At 64.8% G+C, this 21,797-nt stretch overlaps 1 protein-coding gene across 9 annotated transcripts in view; it reads left to right on the top strand.

The window, feature by feature from the left end:
- Positions 1-823: 823 nt before the first annotated feature.
- AGRN (agrin) overlaps positions 824-21,797 on the top strand; it is a 34,251-nt gene continuing 13,277 nt past the window's right edge. For 4 of the 9 annotated variants that reach the window (XM_070511375.1, XM_070511371.1, XM_070511370.1 and 1 more), the window contains exons 1-7: positions 826-1,152; positions 3,347-3,608; positions 15,993-16,040; positions 20,358-20,573; positions 20,697-20,921; positions 21,006-21,230; positions 21,410-21,616. In XM_070511375.1, the coding sequence (XP_070367476.1) occupies positions 946-1,152; positions 3,347-3,608; positions 15,993-16,040; positions 20,358-20,573; positions 20,697-20,921; positions 21,006-21,230; positions 21,410-21,616 (1,390 nt within the window). In that variant the 5' untranslated portion in view covers positions 826-945. Of the gene's footprint in view, positions 1,153-3,346; positions 3,609-15,992; positions 16,041-20,357; positions 20,574-20,696; positions 20,922-21,005; positions 21,231-21,409; positions 21,617-21,797 lie in introns of all 9 variants that reach the window. The other 5 variants (XM_044769391.2, XM_070511368.1, XM_070511376.1 and 2 more) reach the window with 3 other exon arrangements.

The following is a 21,797-nucleotide window of genomic DNA, read 5'->3' as shown; positions in this document are numbered from 1 at the left end:
ACCCTCTGGAGCTCGGTTTACCGCGTGTTCTTAGCCCGGCCATAGGGAGGAGCGCCTGTCTGGGAGCTGGGGAGGGGCGTGGCTGGCCGTCCGCCGCTGACTCGAGCTTGCGGCCTCAGGACGGCAGGGGGAGCCCTCCGCCCTGCAGCGGGGCCGGAGCCGACCCTGGACCAGGAGGTGGGCGGGTCCGCGCTCCGTCCTGACCAATGACCGCGGCTCCCGGCCCGCATTGGTCCCAGTCAGCCAGGGGCGCGGCCTCGCCTGGACCCGCTGAGGGTCCCGGCTCCGCCGAGGTTCCGTCCCCAGTGCCAGCGAGGGCCTGGGGTACCCCATCGGGTTACTAGCGGCGGGGGAGGAGCGCAGCCCTGCAGGGCCCGAGGGGCGGCGGGGTCCCAGGATCTGACAGCCCCTCCCCGCCGCTAGGAATCCCCGCCGCTGCGGCCCCGGCGCAGTCTGAAGCCCCTTGGAAGTCCCGTCACGTCGTCCAGATTATGCATTAACCCGATTTCAGCCGCATTTCCTGGGGGGGGAAGAGTCCGCGCGGGCGGGGGAGGAGCGTCCGTGGGGGAGCGCCGCAGCAGAGAGCGCGCCCAGGGCCCGCCCCGCTCCCCGCCCGGTCCGCCCTGGCCAGTCTCACCACCCACCTTGGCCCGACCCCGCCCGGCTCCCACCCTTCCCAGCCCGGCCTCCGGCTGGCGCCGCACTCCCAGCGCTTTGTTCGCGGCCGCGCGGGTCGCAGGGCGCCGGGCGGGCCGAGGGCGGGCACGGGCGGGGGGGGGTGGGGGGGGGGCGGAGCGGGGGCGGAGCTGCTCCGTGTCCCGCCCCCGCGCCGCCCGCGCGCCCGCCGCCTCCCGGGAGCTGCGTCCCGTCCTGTCCAGTCCCGTCCCCGGCGCGGCCCGGCCCGCGCGCTTGCTCTGGCCACCTCCGCCGTCCTCGGCCCGCGCCATGGCCAGCCTGCGGCGGTCCGGCCTGGCCCAGCTGCAGCCGCTACTGCTGCTCCTGGTGGTGGCCGCGCGCGCCCTGCCCGGCGCCGACGGGACGTGCCCAGAGCGCGCGCTGGAGCGGCGGGAGGAGGAGGCGAACGTGGTGCTCACGGGCACGGTGGAGGAGATCCTCAACGTGGACCCGGTGCAGCACACGTACTCGTGCAAGGTGGGCCCCCGCCGGGACCCCCGGGACCCTGAGCTCCCCCACCGAACCCTCCTGGAAGCCTGGGCTGGCGGCCTCTTGCCCCGCGATCCGGCCTCTAGCCCGGGGGCCCTCTCCTCGCGATGCCGGCCGCCCCGCTGAGACCCCCGCCCCAGGCCGTGGGAACGAGCCCCAGACAGCTCAGTCGCTCCCGCTCCCGCTCCCTTGGCGACGCCGAGCCCCCGGGTGGGGCACCGGGTCCCAGAAAACTCGCGAGCGCAGAGGGAAAGTTCTGCGGTGCCCTGCAGTCCCCCCTCGCGGGTTGCAGCCCGGAGAACCGATTGTGGCTGCCCCTCCACCCTAGGCCCACTCCCTTATTGGAAACAAGTGCGCCCGCCCCCCAGGGAGAATGTATGACTACCGCTCCGTCTCCCCACTAGCCAAAAAAAGGAATAGGGACCTCGGGAGGGGACGCTTTCTGCTTCGGGTGGAGGTGGGGGTTCGGCTTCTGGTCAGTGCTGTCGCCCCCTCCCCAGAGGCCTATACCAGGCGAGAGGGGGTGGTCAGGAGAGAGGGGGAATGCACATCTAATCTCCCAACCCCGGGGATCCTGGTGGGGGTGCTGCAGGGACTGGGTGTGGGGGCAGGAACAGAGAAGTGGGCGGGGCGGTAGCCGAGCCTTAAGTGGGGTGGGGGCAGGTGCCCCATCCCGCTCCTGGGAGAACTGGATCTCCCGGGGCTACAGGGAGGGGGGACTTTCCCGACCCTCTGTTTTGGATCTGGGAGCCCCCTCGGGTAGGTATGGTGGGGTTTTCCCCACAATCTGTTCCTAGGGAGGGCTCGGGGGAGCCGAGGCCCGTCCCTCCTCTGGCCGCTAAAACCACCTCCCTGACCAGAAATCGGACCATTCCTCCTCCGTGGAGATGGGGGGGCGGGGTGGCAGCTTCTTTCAGATTGGCCTGTGCAGGCTACAGCTGGGGTCCCCGCCGGCCCCTCCCCTCCACTTCTGCCAGGGCGCTTTGCCAAGTCCCTGCAGGATTTTCCCGACTTCCTCCCCGCTGCTCCTGGGTGTGGCAGGGGGTGGGGGTGGGGGTAGGGGTGGGAGTGGGGGCGGGGGGGGGGGGAGGAGATGAAAAGCGCCCAGCCCTCCCCCTGCTGGTTATGCCTTCTAGAGCCTACTGTGTGTCTGGAGGTGGGGGGAAGGGGTTGGACAAGGCTCCACCTGGACCACTGAAGGGTGTAGGGCTTCCTGCAGATGCTGCACCCGAGGCTCCCAGCAGAGGCCAAGCAGGTGGACAGGCCACCATCGTCTCTCATCCTGATTCCAGAAGTCCCAGCCCCTCAGAGCTCCTGAAGAATGGGCTTCTTCTCAGGGACTGCGGGGCTCATGTCCTCCGGGTGCATGACCCTGTGGACCTGTTCCTTTGAGGAGCCCACTCGGCCTGCAGCTCCTTCGACCCTCCTGGGCACACCCTACCCCCAACCCCGGGTCCCCCGGAAGGCTTTGGGCGTCCCAGGGCACAATTTGTCAGAGCAGGTGCCCTCAGGGCCCCAAGAGCAAGAGTGGAGGGAGGGGCCGCCCTGTGCTGCCCAAACTTGATTTTGTGGTTCGAAGGCTGCCTGCCTGCACTCACAGCAGGAGCCTGGCAGGAGGAGGGTCTTTCACCTCCTGGTGGGGAGGGTGTCTTAGCCCACCCACAGGGCTAGGAGGAGCCAAGCTGGCCCAGAGCCCTGAGCTCAGAGCCCATCCTCCTGGAACTCCACCGTCCATGCTGGCTGCCCTCGGCTCTGCCCCGGGGGGTCTAGAGTTGTGGCAGGCAGATGGGGAGAGTGGGGGTGTGGAAGCTGGGCATCGCAGGCCAAGTGGGCTCCCTTGTCGTATCCAGCCTGAGCTAGATGGACGTCATTGCAGTCAGGATGGCTGGGCTCAGTTAGACCTGGGCAGTGGGAGACGGGGTGTGTGCAGAGCCGCGTGTCCTCATGTGTGACGTGCATGAGCAGTGGCATCTCTTGTGTGTGCCTCCCTGCAGCCGCCTCCTGAGGGGCTGCCCCAGAGGCCTCTGCACAGCTCTGCCAGGGTTTGAGTCTACTCTGGACATCTGGCTTGAGCCACTGAGGTGGGAAGGCGCCCGGTCTCATGTTTGCCTCTGTGCTCTGTGGCCCCCTCTCCCCACTGGGAAGAGAACCACTGATACCTGCCCCCCACCATCCACCCCAGGTTCGGGTCTGGCGGTACTTGAAGGGGAGAGATGTGGTGACCCAGGAGAGCCTGTTGGATGGCGGCAACAAGGTGGTGATTGGTGGCTTCGGAGACCCCCTCATCTGTGACAACCAGGTGTCCACTGGGGACACCAGGATCTTCTTTGTGAACCCTGCACCCCCATACCTGTGGCCAGCCCACAAGAATGAGTTGATGCTCAACTCCAGCCTCATGCGCATCACCCTGCGGAACCTGGAGGAGGTGGAGCACTGTGTGGAAGGTGCGTGGGGCTTGGTGCAGGAGCAGAGGGCGGCCGAGGTGGGCAGACTCTGGGAGGTGATTGAGGCGTCCTTGTGGGGCAGAGGAGAGTTTGTCATAGGCCAGAGCACACGGTGTCTCGTGGTCCAACCTTCTCTGCTTCCCAGCTGCTCTCTGGCCACCTCAAGGTCAGCTCCAATCTCTGACATTAGCAGTGCTCCCCCTGACCCCCCGCAATGCCACCATCTTTCGTCTTGGAGCCAAGCAAGTCCCAGCCCTGCAAAGGGACACAGGCTTCTGCTGCTCCTCTTCGCCTCGCCCTCCCGGGCTCTGCACACCACCTCCTGGAGGGTCCTTTTCTAGGGAAGAGGGTGGGACGAGGTGAATGAACACCAGCTGTTTATGTGCCTACAGAAGCCCAAACATCTGTCTAGACGGGGCCCAGATGTTGAGCAAACCCCTGGGGTGGGGCATAGGGGTGGGGGGGCTGCCCCCGTGTGTGTTCCAAGGGGCTTGTCATTCCTGGGATGAGGCAGTTCTGGGCTGTTGAGTGGGTGTGGGATTCCCTAATGGAGGTGAAGAACTGTTTCTTGCCTCCTGTCCCACGTGTCGATTCTGAATGGCCCGAGCACCCCTCCCCCACCCTAGCCTCTGGGAGGTGAGCAGGATCACATGACCGGGGCTCGCCGCCTTGCCCAGGACAGTCCCAGTTGGGGGCTGAGATCCTTGCTGGGGAATGTGGAAGGGAGAATGTGGGAACTGCCCCGGTGCCCCCACATCCTGTCTGTCCCCTCCTGGCTGCCTGGGAAGGGATGTGGGGGGTGCAGGAGAATGCTTCCTCCCAGGGCAGTGGGAGGGTCGTGACTTCCTGTCCTGGGAAGCGACCCTGTCCCTCTGATTTGCTCTGCTGGCCAGCAGGGAAGTCCCGCCTTCTGTCTAACGCGCTGCTTTTATGCCGGCTGGCTCTTATGGGGTCCCGGCTGCTAGACTCATCTGGCCTGGGGAGGACTTTGCAGGGCGGCAGGACTTGAATGTGGAGCCCCATGGCATCTGCCCAGCCCACCATCAGTCTGCCCTCCAGGGACTCTGTCACAGCATCCCATGGGGAACCCAGCAGGGCTATGTCCCTGGTCCCTTTCCAGCACTGGCTCAGCTGAGGGGACCCAGCCAGGCCCTCCTGCCAGGCAAGGACTCAGACCTGGGCCCTGCTGTGGAATCTTGTGGTCTAGGGCAAAGATGGAAGGGTGGCATGGAGATGGAGTAAGTTGTGGAATGAGTGGAGGGCTCAGGAGAGGCTGGAGAACAGGGGTTAGGGTGCAGAAAGTCCCCAGACCAAGAGGGCAAATCATTAACTCCACAGCTGGGCGGGTCCAGCCGAGGGTCCGTGACTCAGTAACTGAGGCCTTCAGAGGGGTCAGAGGGCATGTGGCAGGAGGGCCACCCTTGGTAGAACAAGGTTTGGCATCTTGCCAAAGCCCGCTCTACCTGCTAGGCCCTGGTTCGGGGTCTGTCAGGCTGGGCAGAGGGACAGAGGAAAAGGAGGGTCCACAGGGAGAGCCCTTCAGCCAGGACTGGGTGAACATGACCTACTGTGTGCCACCTGCCCTGGCAGCAGGCACTCAGGGACCAGTCTAGGACCTGAGCTCCAGCTGAGGAGGGGCACTGGGACCCACGGGCCAGCATGCAGCAATGGGGTGAGCACCCAGGAAGGGGGGCCCGAGGCCACTGGGCCCTTCTAGGGTAGGCCCACCAGGAAGGAAGGTCTCGGGGAAAGGGGTTCACAGAGATGAAGGGAAAGGAAGTTGCGGGACTGACTTGAGGCCTCGCAGGTGGCGCCTGGGGGAAGGGAAGCCCAAGGACGGGAGGGGCCCAGAATGAGGGGCTTGGGCTCCACTGGAAGTTTTGAACCTAGGGACATGGGTCTCTGCTTTGGAAGCAGACCAGGCCACCGTTGGGATGGGCTGGGAGGGCTGGGCGCTCGACAGGGTTGATGCACCCTAGGGGCCCAGGGTGAGATGGGGGTGCTTCCCTCCTGAGGCTCCCCGAGGCCTGAGGGGCACGGTCCCCTGGAGCTGGGGCCAGGCTTGGGGAAGGAACAATTCTATGCCCTCCTCCCCCAAACTGGGTGAGGGTGGGAGGAGGGTCAGCCTCCTGTTCTGTAGGAGATGAGGACCTCCAACCTCACCCCAGGACCCCGCCCTAGGGCCCCACCCCAGGCTTCCTGGGAGCCAAGGCCTCACCCTAGTGAGGGAGACAGATGGACAGGGCTTGAGCTAAGCTGACCCCTCCCGGTCTGACGCTGACCCCTTTCTGCTCCCAGGGGCCCCACAGCTGCCCCAGCCCCACAGGGCCCAGGGTGAAGTCTGGGCAGCCACTAATCTGTGCAGATCACCCTGAGACCCCCAGGTCCCACCCTGTGCAGGGAATCCCTGCCCCTAGCACCCTTCTGCCCCCACCAAGGCCCACAGCAGCCCAGGTGGGGGCATGTCCTCCCAGGCCCACCTCCCGGGGTGTCACCTTGGCCTGGCCCCTCCACATCCCTGCCTGGGCACCTTCTGCTGGGCAGCACACCTGGCCTTCCTCAGTTTCCCCCCCAGGGTCTTTCCTGCGGGTCTGCTGGCAGCTCCACCTGGTCAGGCCCCTTCCCCAGCCTCCAGCCCCCAGGAAGGCTCCTCCTCCCTCCTCTGCCTGGGGAGCCACATTCCTGGCATAGCTGAGGCAGGTATGTGTCCCTCCCTCTGCGCCACCTTTGGGTGAGGGAGGCCTGTTGCTCCTGCGGCCTCTTCCAGAAGGAGACCCCCGCCCCCTGCTTTGTCAGAGAAGTGGCCTCCTCTCCTCCAGTGCCTGCCGCCCACGTGCTGTGAGCCTGCCCAGGCTAGCAGCTGAGTGGGCATCTCCTCCAACCCGCGGCCACCTTGTCCTGGTCTGGGCACTGCCCACACACTCCCCCCCGCCCCCCGCGAGACTGCTTCTGGGGCCTACCCTGAAGCCCCCAGGAGGGACGAAGGCCTGGCTAAAGGCTAGCAGGGCGGCTTGGGGCCCTTCCCTCCCAACTAGGAGCCAGGAGCAGAGAAAGGAAGTGTTGTCTGCCCTCGCCGGGGCCTGGCACAGGCACAGGAGCCTGGCACAGGAACAGGGTTGGAGTGAGTCTGGCTCAGGCCCAGCCCAGCCCCGCCCAGCCCTGAAGACGGGGGTCCTGGCGGCCATTCTGCCCAGCCCAGCCCAGCCTGGCCAGCCTGATTCCTCCCTGCCAGGCCAGCTGTCTAGGGCCTTCAGGAGGGCAGTCCTACAGCTCAGGCTGGAGGGGCACTGGGTCCCAGGCCCTCGGTCTTGGCGCAGGTCCTGCAGATTGTGGACCCCTCCAGACCAAAACTGGCTCTCCACCATGCGGGGGCAAGTAGACGTCCAGGGGGAGGTTTCTGGGCTGCCTCCTCAGGGCTGGGACTGGCTCCCTCTGCCATCTGGCACTTAGCTTCTGCACCCCTGGTTCCTCAGCTCTCCCACATTCCTCCCTGCCGGCAGCGGGTAGCCTCTCCCCGTTCACGTTTCCCGTTCACATTTCCCGTCTAGACCGGAGTTGCCCCCGCTCCAGACCCCACTGGTGCCCTCCCCAGCCCCTCCCCCAGGCAGGTTGGCTGGAGGCTGCCCTATTCTCCTTCCCTCCTGCAGCTGGACAGGGGCTCTGCCACGTGGGGCGTGACCCCTGCTGTGCTGTCCTCACCCCACTGGGGTCCCTGGCAGGAAGCCAGCACATGAATGGACTTGTGCCGGCTTTGACCTCACCTGGGTCCCCCGTGCCTTGGCGTGCATTCGCTGCAGCAGCCCTGGGGGTGGGCTTTGCTGGGTGAAACCGAAGGGCTTTGATCCTGGCACTTCCCTTTGGGCAGGGCTGAGCTGCTGGAAATAGTTCGGCTTTTTCCAGACCCCACCCTGCCCCCTCACTCCCCAACAGAGAAGAGCCCCAGCCTCCATTCTCCCCAGCAGACTGGAAATGGAAACAAAAGTTGTTTTGAAACTGTCCTCCCCTCTCCCTGTCTGTCTCCACCGCCTCCCCCAGGGGCTCTGCACATCCTGGTGGGGCCTGTGCCCTCAGCACATCCGCCGGTGCTGGGACCTGCGCTTCATGGATGAGGAACGGGAGGTCACCTGGGCAGGGCTGGTGGCTGAGGTCCGGGGGCCACACCCCCTGCCCCTGCCAATCCTCTCGGGCTGGGGTGGGGGGTGCAGGGACTGCAGAGGGTGGGAGGGGCTGCCCCAGGGAAGGTAAGCAGAGGAATAGGCCCAGACTTCAGCGCTCGGGGTCCAGCCAGGGGCCATTCCCGTCATCCTGCTGCAGTCAGGCCAGACAGCGTCCTCCAGTCTGGCTGCCTTGCTTCCCTCCTGAAGGGGGTTCATCTTCAAAACTCCTGAGAATCGAAGCCTGCCCCCATCACCGCAGGAGGGTGGGAACAGCTGCAGACACAGGCCTCATCCCACCCCCCAGTGCTTTGCCTTCACCTGTGGAACCCAGGCCAGCTGCCCCCACAAGCTGACAGAGCCTTAGGGGGCAGGGGATGGACTCCCCTTCCAGACCCGCCCTTTTGGCCTAGCACCCCCCTCGCCATTGGGCCTGGGAGCCACAGCTCCCCTGCAGGCCACAAGCCCAGCTGGGTGGACTGGTGGGCGGGGACCTGCAGGACAGTCACCACACAGTCCCAGCTCCCCTGGCACTTGACACCCAGAGTTCCAGGAAGTGCCCACCTCTCACCCAGGGAAAAAGGCTCAGAGAAATGAGATGCACCCCAGTGACAATTACCCCATAACAGTGACATGGCTGAGCAGAGGGGGGCGCTGTACCCCTGTGGGTCTACACTGGGGCTCCAGATGGGCAATGTTTGAGCCCCAGGCTGTGGCTGGGATCGGAAGGGGTGACCTGGGCCTCTGAGGGAGGCCCCAGTGGGGAGGGAAGCTCCCTTCACAGGGGCCTCCCCCAGAGCAGATCCTGAGAACTTCCTCTGAGGAAGGCCCCCTGCCAGGGGCTACATACAGCTGGACCTGGGAAGGCAAGATGGCCCCTCCCCTGCTCCCCCCATGGAGTGAGGCGTGGGAGACGGGGAGCTCTCTGTCCTCACAGGCAGCCGGCTGTTTCCAGCTGTGTGGCCTGCACACATGTGTGTGCACGTGTGCTTGCAGCCTCAGTTGTACTAATCTGTGCACACAGAATTCTGGCCAGAGCCCCAGCTGGTGGCCTGTGGTTCCTGCCACCTTGTTCCCTGGGCTCGGCCTGGGTGGGGAGCCCTGCAGGTGGTTTGCCCACAGGTGCGGGCAACCTTTGCTTGTGTTGTCCCAGGGGCCCTGCAGCAGGCTCCGGCCCTCTGCACTTGTGTGGGTCCTGCTCTCTGCTTGCTGTTGGTGGTTCCATCTCCGGCCTGCTGCCCCAGTGTCCCAGCTGTGCCCCTGTGCCTGGCAGAGGGCAGGGCATGAACTCCTGCAGCCTCTGCCTCTGAGAGTGACCGCAGTGGTTTCTCAATGCGGGAGATGAGAGAGCTGTGAGGACAGGAAAGAGTCCCCTCATGTGCCTGCCAGACCCTGAGTCCGACACAGGGCTCAGGGTGGCAGGGCAGCCGGGGAGTCGGGCTGCTGGCCGGGGGTGGGCCTGAGCCTTCCCTGCCCCTCCCCTTAGCAGCCCCTTTGTCACCCCACGCTGGCCCTGGAGAAGGTGCTGGAGGCACCTGCCCCTCTGCCCATAGGTGTGAGGCCCAGGGCACATCCTGAGAGACAGGAGCACAGACATCTGGGCCAACTGTGGTGCCCGCCAGCCAGGGGATGGTGTGTGCCCTCTTCCCTTCCTGGAGGGGAGGCAGCGCAGCTTGTCAATTCGGTCATGGTTCCCTCCTCATCTTCCTGCATTCTCTGCCCTGCAGCAGTGTCCTCCCAGGCCTGCTGGGGTGTGGCAGTGCTTCTGAGAACACCAGGTGTGAGCTGTGTGTTGAGGAGTGAAGGCGAAGGGGGAAGGGCATTGTGGGCAGAAGCGACAGTGTGATGGTATTCAATGGTTCGGTGGCTAGGGGGAGCGGCAGGCAGCCCCTGTAGCCCGGGTGCTGTGTGGGAGAAAGCGTCTGTGGGTGTGGCACAGGAGACGGGCAGGAAACCAGGATCAACAGTCAGAACTCCTCCAGCTCCCTGGTCGGGAGCCCTCCCACCTGCCAGCACATCTGCCCTCCATCAGGGGAGGAGCTCCACCTGGGCCTGCCTGCCTGTCTCCCTGTCTCCTGTCTGGCCTGTGTCTGCCACTCCATCCCTGCGGCCCTCTCCTCTCTGGGTCCTGTCTCTGCCCTGGCTCCGTGTGCCTCTGCCTCTCCTGGGCCCAGCGAATCAGTCTGTCACCACCTCCATGCAGCACCCCCCGGCTCAAACCTTGTGTGAGGCAGCGCACCTCCCACTGCCTCCCCGTGGTGCCCAGCTCAACATGGCCAGGCCCTCAGCAGGAACACAGGGTCTCCTGACTCACCAGGCACTGGCCACACCTGTGCACCTCCCTGGCTCCTCCAGCTTTCTGTTTCCTCCTGGAGATGGGCAGGGCCTGGTGGAAAGAGGTGGGTTTGGGGCTGTCCTAGAAGGGAGGGACAGAGGGCAGGGCCAGCCCCACCCATCCCTACTTCCCCTCCCCGTGCCCACTCTCCTCGCCTCTGTTCAGCTGGCGCCCCCTGGTGGCTGCGGCCTGTGTCCTGGCAGGTGTCCAGGCGCGGGGTCTGGGCTCCCCCCAGCGCTCCTCAGGCGTGAGGATCTGCCCGCTGGCTCCTATCCACCACGCCGGGCCCCTGTCACCGCAGGCTCCCCCACGCTGGCTCCTCCTGGTCTCCTGCCGCCTTCTGAGCCCGCATTCACCTGGGCCTTTGTAGTGACTGTATAGGGCGGGGGGCTCCTCCAGGTCCGTGCAAACTCTTCGCCCTGTCATTCAGGTCTCTGCAGTTATCGCCCCTCCGGCCCTCCAATCTAGTGCACCCTCTGCCTCAGTGTGACCTCCCTGAGGGTGGGGAGCTTATCTGACTCAGGACACACCTCTTGCACGGAGCTGCCCACGGAGGAGCTCAGACAGACGAAGGGGGGGGGGGAGGATGCCATGATGAGACGTGAGCACTCCTGAGTGACAGGTGCCGGAGGGGTGCAGAGACCGGTGGTCCCGCAGCAGCCTTCCAAGTAGCGAGTCCCTTCCAAGTAGTGAGTCCCGTCTCAAAACTCTCATTTAATCCCACCACCGGTACTGTGGGCGAAATGGCAGAAGTGCGGGCCTTGCCTGGTGGCTAGGTGGGTGGGCACCTCCTGGCCTCACCTGGGGCGGCTATTTGGGCCCGGGCGACGCCACCTCCTCCCTGGCGGCTGGCCCGGGCCCAGCAGCGGGGTCCCGCCGTGAGACGCCCATTGTCTGCGGAGGCCGAGGGGGAGGGGACGGAGCCTGAGACCGGACGCCCGGAGGCCGGGGCTGGGGGAGGGGCTGCTCTGCCCGGTCCTCGTCCCCGCCCCCAACGGGGCGGCAGGACACCTGTGGCCCCGGCCGCCGGGCAGCCAGCGCCAGGCTGCTCGATCCATGCATGCGAGCAGCGCACGCCTTGAGACCCAGGGTCGGGGCGCAGATACACCTCGCGCGCGGCCAGCCCCGAGGTCAGAGAAAACACGTCGGGGAGGCCCCAGCACTAGAGGCGTGTGTGCGTGTGCGGGTGTGCGTACCCACGGGGCGGACGGTCCCTCCGCAGAGTGGGAGGGGTCATCTGCATGAGAAAGGGGTGGGCAGGTTGCCCGTGGGCTGCACTGCTCCTCTCAGGACCCCATCCCCCACCTTCCTGCTCAGAGTCTGCGTGTGTGCACATGCACGTACTTGGGGGTGCACCCAATGGGTGTTGTGTGGGTGAGGGACAAGCTTTGTGTTGTATGAAGGTCAGTGTGTGATGCCTAATGTGTATGCACACAGGCGAGTGTGTGACTCCCCAGTGTATGCACGCAGGTGAGTGTGGATGATGCCGTGTGTGTGCACGCGCGCTCAAACAGGTGAGTGTGCATGTGACACCCAGTGTATATGCGGGCCTGTGAGTGTGGAGGGAGTGTGTGACACCCAGTGCCTGTGCAGACTTGAGTGAGTGGGTGTATGTGTGTGTCTACCTGTGTGAGCCCTGGAACACTGAGTGTGTGTGTATAAATGTGTGCGGCCACATATTGCTGTGTGTGAACCCAGAGTCTAGTGAGGTTAATTCCTGGCTCAGAGTATCCTCTGTTCTTCCTGGGGCTTCAGCCTGCCGGGAGCTGGTCAGGCCTGAATGATTTTGAGTCTGAAGATCCCAAAATAGCTCTGGTAGCCTGAGCAGCCCTCCCAGGCTGAGTCTGGGGCCTCAATGGCCTTTTGTCTCTCTGAAGGCTCCAGCCCCTGTCGGGGGCTCAGACTCTGAGGGTGGGAGGGACCAGGCTGCCTGCTGATTCCCCTCCCCCAGGCCAGGCCTGGTAGGCCCTAGGCCCCAGCCCAGTGTTGGCCAGGTGGGCCAGGCTCTTCCACCACTGAACATCTGAAGGCCAGCCCTTTTGCTGGCAGATCTCAGGTCTCTGTGTTGGGGAGGCCTCCCCTCCCTGCCAGCCCCCACCAGGGCTTCCACAGATCCCCAGGTGAACCCCTCCACACCCTGGTTCCTTTGCTCTCCCTCCTGTGGAGCCACCCAGAATGTCCCCCAGCTTCAGTGGCTGCAGCAGACAGAGCCCATGTGCAAGCAGGTGCCCAATGGGCATTGCCTGGCCATTGACCCTCAGCACTGTCCCTGGGGTCCTCTCTCAGACAAGGGATGCAGATGGCAGTCCCAGGGGGCTGCAGTGAGAAGCAAGTGGGAGAATGTGTGGCTCACCTGGGCTCCCCACCCCAAGTCCCTGGGCTCTGGGCCAAGCCCACCCTGAGGAGATAAACAGTCAGATCCTGCTCTGGGTGTGCTGGGTCCAGGGTGGCGTCCGGGGAGCTGCCAGCACTCTCAGTGTGGTGTGGGCAATGCTGAGGTCTGGTGAGGTGAGGGGGTGGGAGGCTCCCAGAGGAGAGGATGAGGCCAGCCAGGGGCCAGGGCCTCCTGGTGGTTTGATGGATTGCTGCTCCGAGACCATGCTGTAGGGGAACCACTTTGTTTATTTGCTTTTCCTGCAAAGTTTCATTAGAACCTGAAGTTCCAGGACTCCAAGAGGTGTGAAGACCTCTGCCATGGGTGAGGGGCACCCTGACATGGCGGGCTGGCCCCCTAGGGGATGTGGCATTAGTGCGCCTGGCAGTGAGACAGAAAGGAGTCAAAGGAGATGGACCTGGCAGAACTGGGCGCTGGCTGGCAGGTGGCTGCCTGGCTGAGGAAGGCTGGAGGGCATGGAGGAGCCTGCCTGACCAGGAGGAGTGAGCAGGGTGGAGGCTCCAGGGACATCTGTGAGGCAGGTAATGGTGAGGTGGAGCGATCCTGGGGAGGGTCCAGCTGGAGGCAAGGTGGGAGCTGAGGCACAGAGATGGCAGTTGGTGCCCTGGGGTGGTGCCACGCAGATGAGCAGAGAGTCGGGGTGGCACCAGGAAGAGCTTGTTCCAGGGCCCGGACAGAGGAGCTCCACAGACCTTGGTAGGGACTCCAGGGAGGCTAGTGTGGTCAGTGCTTCTTTCCCAAGATGGACTGAAATGAGGCCTAAGAGTGACCAGGGGTAGCACTGGTGGCCGTGGCAACAGCAGTTTGGTTGAAAGGGGTACCTCCTGAGAGGTATGTATAAGCATGAGTGAGTGTGTGTGTGACTGTGGAGGGATGGGATGGGGGGGCAGTTAACGTCTTTTCAGCTGGTGTGGGGTCACTGGCCATTCAGGGGACTGACCTGAAGGAGTCCTTGGATGGGGCAGGTGCGGCCTGACCTAAAGGAGAAGAGGGATCCTCCCGCCTTGGAGGCCATGCTCCCCGCCCCGCCCCACCCTCAGAAGGGCTGCCAGACTCGAGGAGGGGCCTGCGACCCAGTCCAGGCTGGAGGGGGTCAACCGTGGTGGATGGGACTGCAGGTGGTGGAGGGATGGGGGTGCAGGGGAGTGGAGGTGTTGGTCATAGGCATGGTCACCTATGGGATCTCGGCCGCGGAGGCTGGGCCGTGACTGGTGTGGATCGTGTGGACGGCGTACGACCCCCAGCCTCCAGCAGGCAGGGAGCTGAAGACCTGACGGGCCCGGGCAGGAGCTGGGGAAAGGGCGTCGTCAGGGGGCGAATGTGCAGAGGCTAGGCTACGACCCGCGTCTGGTGGGCTGCGCCCCAGGCCCCGCTGTGACGCCACGGCCCCGACGTTCCCGGGGCGGCCTCTGGGGGGCGCTCCAGGCTCGTGGGACCGCCTCGGGCGTCCCACGACGATTTGCATACCGCTTGCTACATAGACTTCATTTGCGTGGAAGGGAGTTGGGGTGTGCGGGTGGTCTGAGGTATTGCTGCCAGTTCCCCGGAAGGGGTGAGTCCATCGTGCCGCCCCCACCCTCCGTATGGGACCAGTACCTGGGGGCCCTCCCTACACACAGTGCCTGGGTGGGGCCGGCAGGAGCAGACGCTCGCAGGTACACACGCGCACGACACGCTGCCCGCAGCCGAGAACCGGGCCCCCGGTGCGGGACGCAGACGGGCCTTCCCGGGGCCGCGCACAGCCCAGCCCGGCCCAGCCCTCCTGGGGGAGCGGGGCAGAAGGGCCCAGCGCAGCCCCCGGCTCCTACCCACCCCCGCCTCCGTCCCTGTCCCCGCCCCTACTCTTCCACCCACCCCGCCCCAGCAACTATTTCCCCCTCCCCTGCCCGAGCCCCTGTCTCCCCAGCCCCTGTCTCCTGCCCCCTCCCCTGCCCCCCATCTCCCCTGCCCCCGTCTCCCCAGCCTTACCCCGGCGCCCGTCTCCCTTTTGTGCCGCCGCCCTCCAGTCCTCATCCGCCCGCACGATCCCTCCTTGCGCCGCGAGCCGCGACTCCCCGCGGACGCCGGGGTCCCCAGAGGCGTCTTCCTTTGTCTCTGCTCCCCGCCCTCCCTCCGCGGCGACCCTCGCCCCTCACTCACCGCCGCAGCCCCGGCGAGGGCGAGGGGAGCTGGCGCTGCTTGCCGGAGGCGGGAGCTGAGGCGCGGCCCTGCGCAGCCGGCTCTTTATTCTCTGGCTCCTGACGCGCGCTCGCTCCTCCTGTTCGCTGCCATCGCCGCTCCCACCTCTACCGGGGACAGGAGCAGCCGGGACCCTGCACGCCTTGCGGCCCGCCGCTCCTCTCCGCCGAGTCCCCAGCGAAGGGCCGCCACTCCCCCTCGGACCCCCTCTCCAGGGTGGCCGGGCGGGCAGGACCGGGGCTGCGGGGCTCCCAGGCTCCCAGGGGCTCCAGGAAGCTTGAGCACCGCCCGAGCCCTGCGGAGAGCTGCTGGCGCCTCTGGCGCGGCAGGACGGGTAGTGGACAGCAGGGGTGGCCACTGGAGCTCTCTTCCTCCCCCGCCTCCCTCTGAGCACAAATTTGGGATTTCTACTGCGGGAGAATTCTGCACACCTCCAATTATGAGCCCCGAGGGCTGTGGGGGGGCCTGGCATCTCCTGGGCTGTGACTGGACTGAACTTTGAGAACACAGCTGCTGTCAGCTGCCTCAGGGGTCCCAAAATGGGGGGAGTAGCTCAGATGAGGGCGAAGGGTACCCCGTGAGGACCCCCGCACCTGAGAGTTGGGGCTGAGGAGCCCGAGGCCATGCCTCCCCTGCCGCTGGAGCGGGACCCCCGGCAGCAGCGCGGGGTCTCCCTGCTGGTGCGATATTTCATGATACCCTGCAACGTCTGCCTGATCCTGCTGGCCACATCCACGCTGGGCTTCGCCGTGCTGCTCTTCCTCAACAACTGTACGTGGCTGCGGGCGTGGCCACCCAGGCCAACCTGAGTGACCTTGCATCACTGGCCGAGCTCTTCCTGCCTTGGCCCCCAAGGACTAGGGGACATGCAGGGATACAGAGGCCGCTAGCATTTTCCAGGGACAGGATGGAGCATTCTTTGGATCCCTGGGCCCCTTGAGGCCTGTCCTTGGGCTCATCCTTGGGGGCCCTCATCCTGATCCGCAGAAACAACTTTCTTTGGGTGTTGGGGAGGAAGGGGGCAGCTGGCTACGCTGGGAAGTGAGGGCTTTGGTGGGGCTTGGAGCTCACTTAGGGAATAGGTGGCTGCCCTCACCCTGCTGCTGGAGCCCCTGGACAGGTGTCAGGCAGTGACAGTGCAGCTGGAGGGGCAGAAGAAAGTAAGGGCCTCTCCCTTTGTCCCCCCGAGGCCTGGGCCAGTCAGGGCTCAGAGTGGGGCCAGGGAAGGAATGGGCAGGGGTGACCCCTCCGGGCTGGGCAGAGGGACAAGGTATGGAAGGATCTTCTCAGGGGGCCTAACATGGAGATTTGTTTTGTTCTAGACAAACCTGGGACCCACTTTACACCAGCGCCCCCAACGCCTCCGGATGGTGAGTGGGGGCCTCAGCTGGTGACAGTCTGAGCTTGGGAGTCTGTGCCTGGAGGGGCAGTGGCACTCTCGGGGGTTGGGGGCTATTCTTGGTGTGTGCACACCAGACGTGGCAGGTGTGGCTGGAGCGGGGAGGAGGCTGGACGAGGGAGCCTAGGTTCTTCCTGGGGAGTCCACAGTGATGGACAGCAGAGGGAGCTGGGGTCTGGAGTCCCTGCGCCTGGCCATGTCTTGGCCGCCGGCTATCGCACGCAAGTTTGGCTCTAACTTGTCTGGGCCTCGGCTTCCTTGGCCGAGAAATTGGGAATAAGTCCTGGAGCCCACAGGTTGTGAGATGGGTCAGACAATTTGTGCAGAGTCTAGGGGACTAGGAGCACAGGGGGAGGATGTCAGCAGGACCAATGACAGCTGTCTGGGGGGATTGGAGGGCCTGTCTCTGAGGCTTAGCAGGCTGCGGCTGGCCTTCTTGACCTGCTTTGTGGGCTGGGGCCTGGCCTTCCTGTGTGGCCTGCTGGCATGTGGGCCACTGTGATTAAGCTGATGTGAGAGGGGAGCAGAGGAAGCTGTGAGCGCTGCCGCAGGAGGCCCAGGGCGAGGGGCAGCCTGGGGTCCTCTGGGGGGCAGGTTTTCTCAAGCACCTGGGCCCCCTACTGGGCGGTGCCTGCTCAGGTTCTCGAAAGTCACATACAGAGCATGTCCCTACATGGGACAGGCCGTGGGAGGAGGGAGGTCTGCACTGGGCTGGGATCTCGGGCCTGGGACTGAGTTTCCCATCGTCATCTGGATTTAAAGATCAGGCTCGGTGGGAGGACACCTCCTCCCAATGTTCTCCTCTCCTGGAGCTCAGAAGCCTGTGAGTCTCCCTTCCTTTACACACACACTGGCCCTCCCCACAGCGGCACACGTGGGCCCCATACCCACACTCTGATCCCATTGCACACTTGGGGACAGCTACACGCCACGGCCGTCGTCATTCCTCCCAGGCGCACACACTGCCTATTTGTGGCTACAGGCAGAGCTCAGGGCATCTGCTCTGTTCCCCAGCCCACCGAGACCAGGAGGGGAGTTAAATATACCCATTCCAACCGGAGGCTATAAAAAGCCTGCCGCCTCCAACATCGCACATTGTGAGGGGCCTTGGGCTGCAGGGCGCAAGACTGCTCGAGGGAAACTGTGTGGCCAGAGAGGCTCCTGCAGGAGTCGGCGCTGGGGCAGGCTTGGCAGGGCCCAGAAGTGGCCTGTGAGGGCGGGCGGCTCATGGGTGCTAGGTGCTCCACCTGTGTTCGCGAGGGAACGCTTGCATGGTGATCAGTTTGCATGGCTAACAGGTGAGGCCGAGTGGCGCCTAGCGCACAGGATGTGGTATTATGATGAGCTGTGCCTGCACGCATGTGCGCGTGTACGTGTGGAAGCGTACCTGTCTGTGCACGTGGTCTCCGTGCTTGTGTACGTTTTATGTCCAGTCAAGAAACTCCTCTTGAGCCTCAACGGTCCCCTGGTCCTGTGGGGGAGCAGACTTGTAAACGGGCGCTTGTGAAGCGGGAATCAAGAGGGGTGTGTGGGAGCAGCCTGCACCTGACCTGACAGCCAGATCGTGGGCCTAGGGAGGAGGAACCGTTTCAGCCAGGACGGCGGACGAGCACTGTATGCTCCAAACCTCGGCTTTGCCCACATTGTGTCACCAAATGCCACAGCTGCCCTGGGAGCCGGGAGACTGCTCCTCAGGAACTACCACCCAAAGCAAGCAGGGAGCAGGCTCCACAGAATGGTGGGAAGTGGGAGGGCTGGGACCTGGACCTGCCCAGCTGACTTGGGGGTCAGTGCTGAGGCCTCAGCTTGATGGCCCCCCAAGGGCGCCCTGGCCCCTGTCTGCCCTTGGCCACCTCCAGCCTAGTAGCTGGTTCCAGGGACCCTGTCCCTGAGGTATCCCTGGTCCCCTGCCCCTCGCCTTCCAGTTCATTCTCATGCACGCGATCCAGTGCCCCAGCCTCGCTCAGCACAAGTTATTGTCATCATCACCATCACTTTCCTCTCCAGGTTCCTGTCTCAGAGGGACAAGCAGAACCCTGGGCTGTGGAGGGAGGGTGCAGGTCTTGGTGGGTGAGGAACATGCTGGCCGTCCAGGAGTAGGTATCCTTGGCTAAAGGGTTGGGACCTTGGGAGGGGTCTGGCTGGGCCGAGGTGACCAGAGGGAGAGAGAGGCCTGAGCCCAAGGGCACAGACACAGCAGCTGGCTGAGAAGCCTGAAGTGCAGTGTGACCAGGTCCTTGGCCACGGGGTCAGGATCCTGGGAGAGACCTTGGTCAGCAGGTCCAGTTGAAGCCAAATAGAGCAGCCAGCCAGACATCAGCAAGTGCCCTCAGCAAGTGCCCATGGATTTGGCCTGGGGGTCTCGAGGGCCTTGGGTGGTGAGGAAGCACTGAGGGGGAGAGAGAGGGAGATGGAAAGTGTGAAGCAGGACCGGCTTGAGGCTGGTTGAGCCGCTTTAGTGACGGTGTATTACCGTAGTTACCGTGGGAGCTGACCCTCCACGTAGAGCCCATGCTGCACACCATCCAAGCCTTTGCAGATTTTGGCCCATTTAGCCTCACAACCACCCTGTTTGTGGGTTCTGTTGTCCCCATTCACAGGAGATAGATGCAGCGTTGGGGGCAGCCTAGCTCCAGGATCTGGGGGTGTTGGCAGGAGCATTGGTGGGTTAGGGACGTGAGGCTGGGGTATCCATACTGGCCCCACCCTTGCTCAGGCCCCTGTTCCGTCAGCCTGTGTGGGGTGGGGCAGGGACTCCCAGACAGACAGCAGGGGCCTGGGGTGGTCTGTTGTCGTGGCAATGGCAGCCAGCCCTCCTTAGCCCTGGGAGTTGAAGGTGCTTCCTCCAGCCCTACTTCCTGAGCTTGCTGGGAGGTGATGGGGTGGAGCTGCCCCTCCCTCCATAACTTATTCATGATAATTGGACCCAATTAAACATTTATTAGATCAGACAGCTGCAGCCCTAATGGACCCGCCCCACCCGTGGGTGTGCAATCCTGGGTGGGAGTCCTGAGGAAGCAGCCTGCCCCCTACGGGCTCTGGGTTTAAATGTCCAGGCCTCCTTCATTCCTGCACTTGGGGACGTGGTGCCACACCAGAGGGGGTCAGGAGTGGCCACTCCCTGGGCTGCCGTAGAGGTTCAGTAATTGGATACATGCTCAGCACAGAGCACCTCTCAGCTACAACATGAGGAACTAAAATGTTTGAAGAAAAAAGCAACAGGTCTGCAGAGCCCTCGTGCCTGGCCCCCCTGAGGAGGCCACTGTTCAGTGTGAGGTGGGGCAGCAGGACGAGGAGGAGGCGTGGGGTGGGGGGAGGACTAGTGGGGGAGGACGAGCCGTGGGGTTGTCCGAGGGGCCCCAGGAAGAGATGCCCAGTCAGCTTGCGGCTAGGGATGGTGGGAGGGCTATGCTGAGACCCACAGCAGAGTGTGGACCTGGGGAGGTGGGCTGTGGGGCGTGGAAGGTGGGGGTGGGCAGAGAAGGGACTGCAGAGGCAGATCCTACAGGGGGATAGGCCGAGGGGAGGGGTGGCCTCCAGAGAAGCAGGGGCCGGAAGCTCTGGGAAGAAGGCCCTGGAGGGAGCCTGGGGCAGGGCGATTTGAGGCGCCCCCTGGGTGGAGCATGTGGCCTGACACTCCTCCTGTAGCTGTGTGACCTCAGGTTGTCCAGGAAAGACGGGGAGCTGGTCCATGGGGAGGTAGCTGGGTCGGGGTGGTGGTGGCCTCTGGAGCAGCTCCCAGGATGGGACCAGGGCTCTGAGAGGTGGGTCCCCAGTCAGATGAGGGCTTTGTTACCAGGTGGGGAGAGGGCAGGTGGCCTCTGAGAGCACTGGCTCCAGGGCTACTTGTTTCCGCCACTATGTGGGGGGTTCCCCGTGAGATGGGCCAGGAGCAGGGGCTTGACCGGCATGGTGCTGATGGGGGTCCGGGAGATGCCCCTCCAGGTTGTCGGGCGTGGGGAGGGCAGAGAGGGTTCTCCCTTGAGAGGAGCCAAGGTGATGGGGGAGCTCTGTAGTGGGTGGGGCTTGGGGGCAGGGCCAGGCCCTGTGAACGTGCACAGGCGTGTGTGCCCATGGCCGTGATGGGCACATACATGTTCTGTGAGCGCGAGCGTGAACATGTGCGGACGCACGTGCGTGGGTGAATGTGTCCATGGGGGTCCATGAATGAACTGTGTGCATTGCACGGCCTCGGTGGGTGTGTGGACGCTGGGCCGTGAGGACAGATGACCGGGGCGGGCAGCGGCAGGGTGGGGATCTGACCTCCCTCCTCCCATTGCATCCCCAGCCTGCCGAGGAATGCTGTGTGGCTTCGGCGCCGTGTGCGAGCCCAGTGCAGAGGGTCCAGGCCGAGCCTCCTGCGTGTGCAAGAAGAGCGCCTGCCCCTCAGTGGTGGCGCCCGTGTGCGGCTCAGATGCCTCCACCTACAGCAACGAGTGCGAGCTGCAACGGGCACAGTGCAGCCAGCAGCGCCGCATCCGCCTGCTCAGCCGGGGGCCCTGTGGTGGGTGCGGCGAGCGGGCGGGCGAGTGAGCGGGGCACCGGCGGGGGGGCAGGGTGTGTTGCAGGGGGCGGGGCGGCTGGCTGGGGCTGCTGGCCAGCATGACCCTACCCCCGTCCCCCACAGGGTCCCAAGACCCCTGCTCCAACGTGACCTGCAGCTTCGGCAGCACCTGTGCACGCTCGGCCGACGGACAAATGGCCACGTGCCTGTGCCCCACTACATGCCAGGGGGCCCCCCAGGGTCCTGTGTGCGGCAGTGATGGCATCGACTACCCCAGCGAGTGCCAGCTCCTGCGCAGCGCCTGTGCCCGCCAGAAGAACATCTTCAAGAAGTTCGACGGCCCTTGTGGTGAGCGCTGCCTCTGCGCACGTATGACCTGTGCGTGCCCGTGCGCAGGCGACAGCGCCCTGACCTCTGCCCTCCCGCCCCCAGACCCCTGCCAGGGTGCCCTCGACGACCTGAGCCGCGTTTGCCGCGTGAACCCACGCACACGGCGCCCTGAGATGCTCCTGCGTCCGGAGAGTTGCCCTCCCCGGCAGGCCCCTGTGTGTGGGGATGATGGGGTCACCTACGACAGTGACTGTGTCATGGGCCGCACTGGGGCTGCCCGCGGCCTCCTCCTGCAGAAAGTGCGCTCTGGCCAGTGCCAGCCTCGAGGTGGGCGGCTCCTGGGGAAAGCCCCGCCCTGCCACCCCCTGACTCCATCCTGCCCGTGTCCACCTCTCCTGCAGGCCTGCATGTCCCCTCTCCACCTCTTGTGCCCATGGCTCCCCTGCATGTCCCACGGTGGGATCTGGTGGGCACCCTGGTCTCTCTGATCTCCTTGGCACCCGCAGACCAGTGCCCAGACACCTGCAGGTTCAACGCTGTGTGCCTATCCCGCCGAGGCCGTCCCCGCTGCTCTTGTGACCGCGTTGTCTGTGACGGAGCCTACAGACCTGTGTGCGCGCACGATGGGCACACGTATGACAATGACTGCTGGCGCCAGCAGGCCGAGTGTCGGCAGCAGCGCACCATCCCCACCAAGCACCCAGGACCGTGTGGTGAGCGCCATGGACAGTCCATGCTGGGAGGGGCTTGCCCTGTGTCGGTCTCTGCCCCCGCCATCACACGCCATCTCCATCCCGAGTCATGCTCCTCCTGGGCCCGTGGGCAGGGCTGGTTCCTCTGGGAGGCCTGGCAGGGCTATTGTCTGCCACCAGGCTCTGGGACAGGGGAAACATC

The sequence above is a fragment of the Equus asinus genome, chromosome 5 (assembly GCF_041296235.1).
Source record: "Equus asinus isolate D_3611 breed Donkey chromosome 5, EquAss-T2T_v2, whole genome shotgun sequence".
Classification (NCBI taxonomy): domain Eukaryota; kingdom Metazoa; phylum Chordata; class Mammalia; order Perissodactyla; family Equidae; genus Equus; species Equus asinus.
The sequence above is the reverse complement of the archived record's forward strand: the minus strand, read 5'-3'. Positions and strand labels throughout refer to the sequence as shown.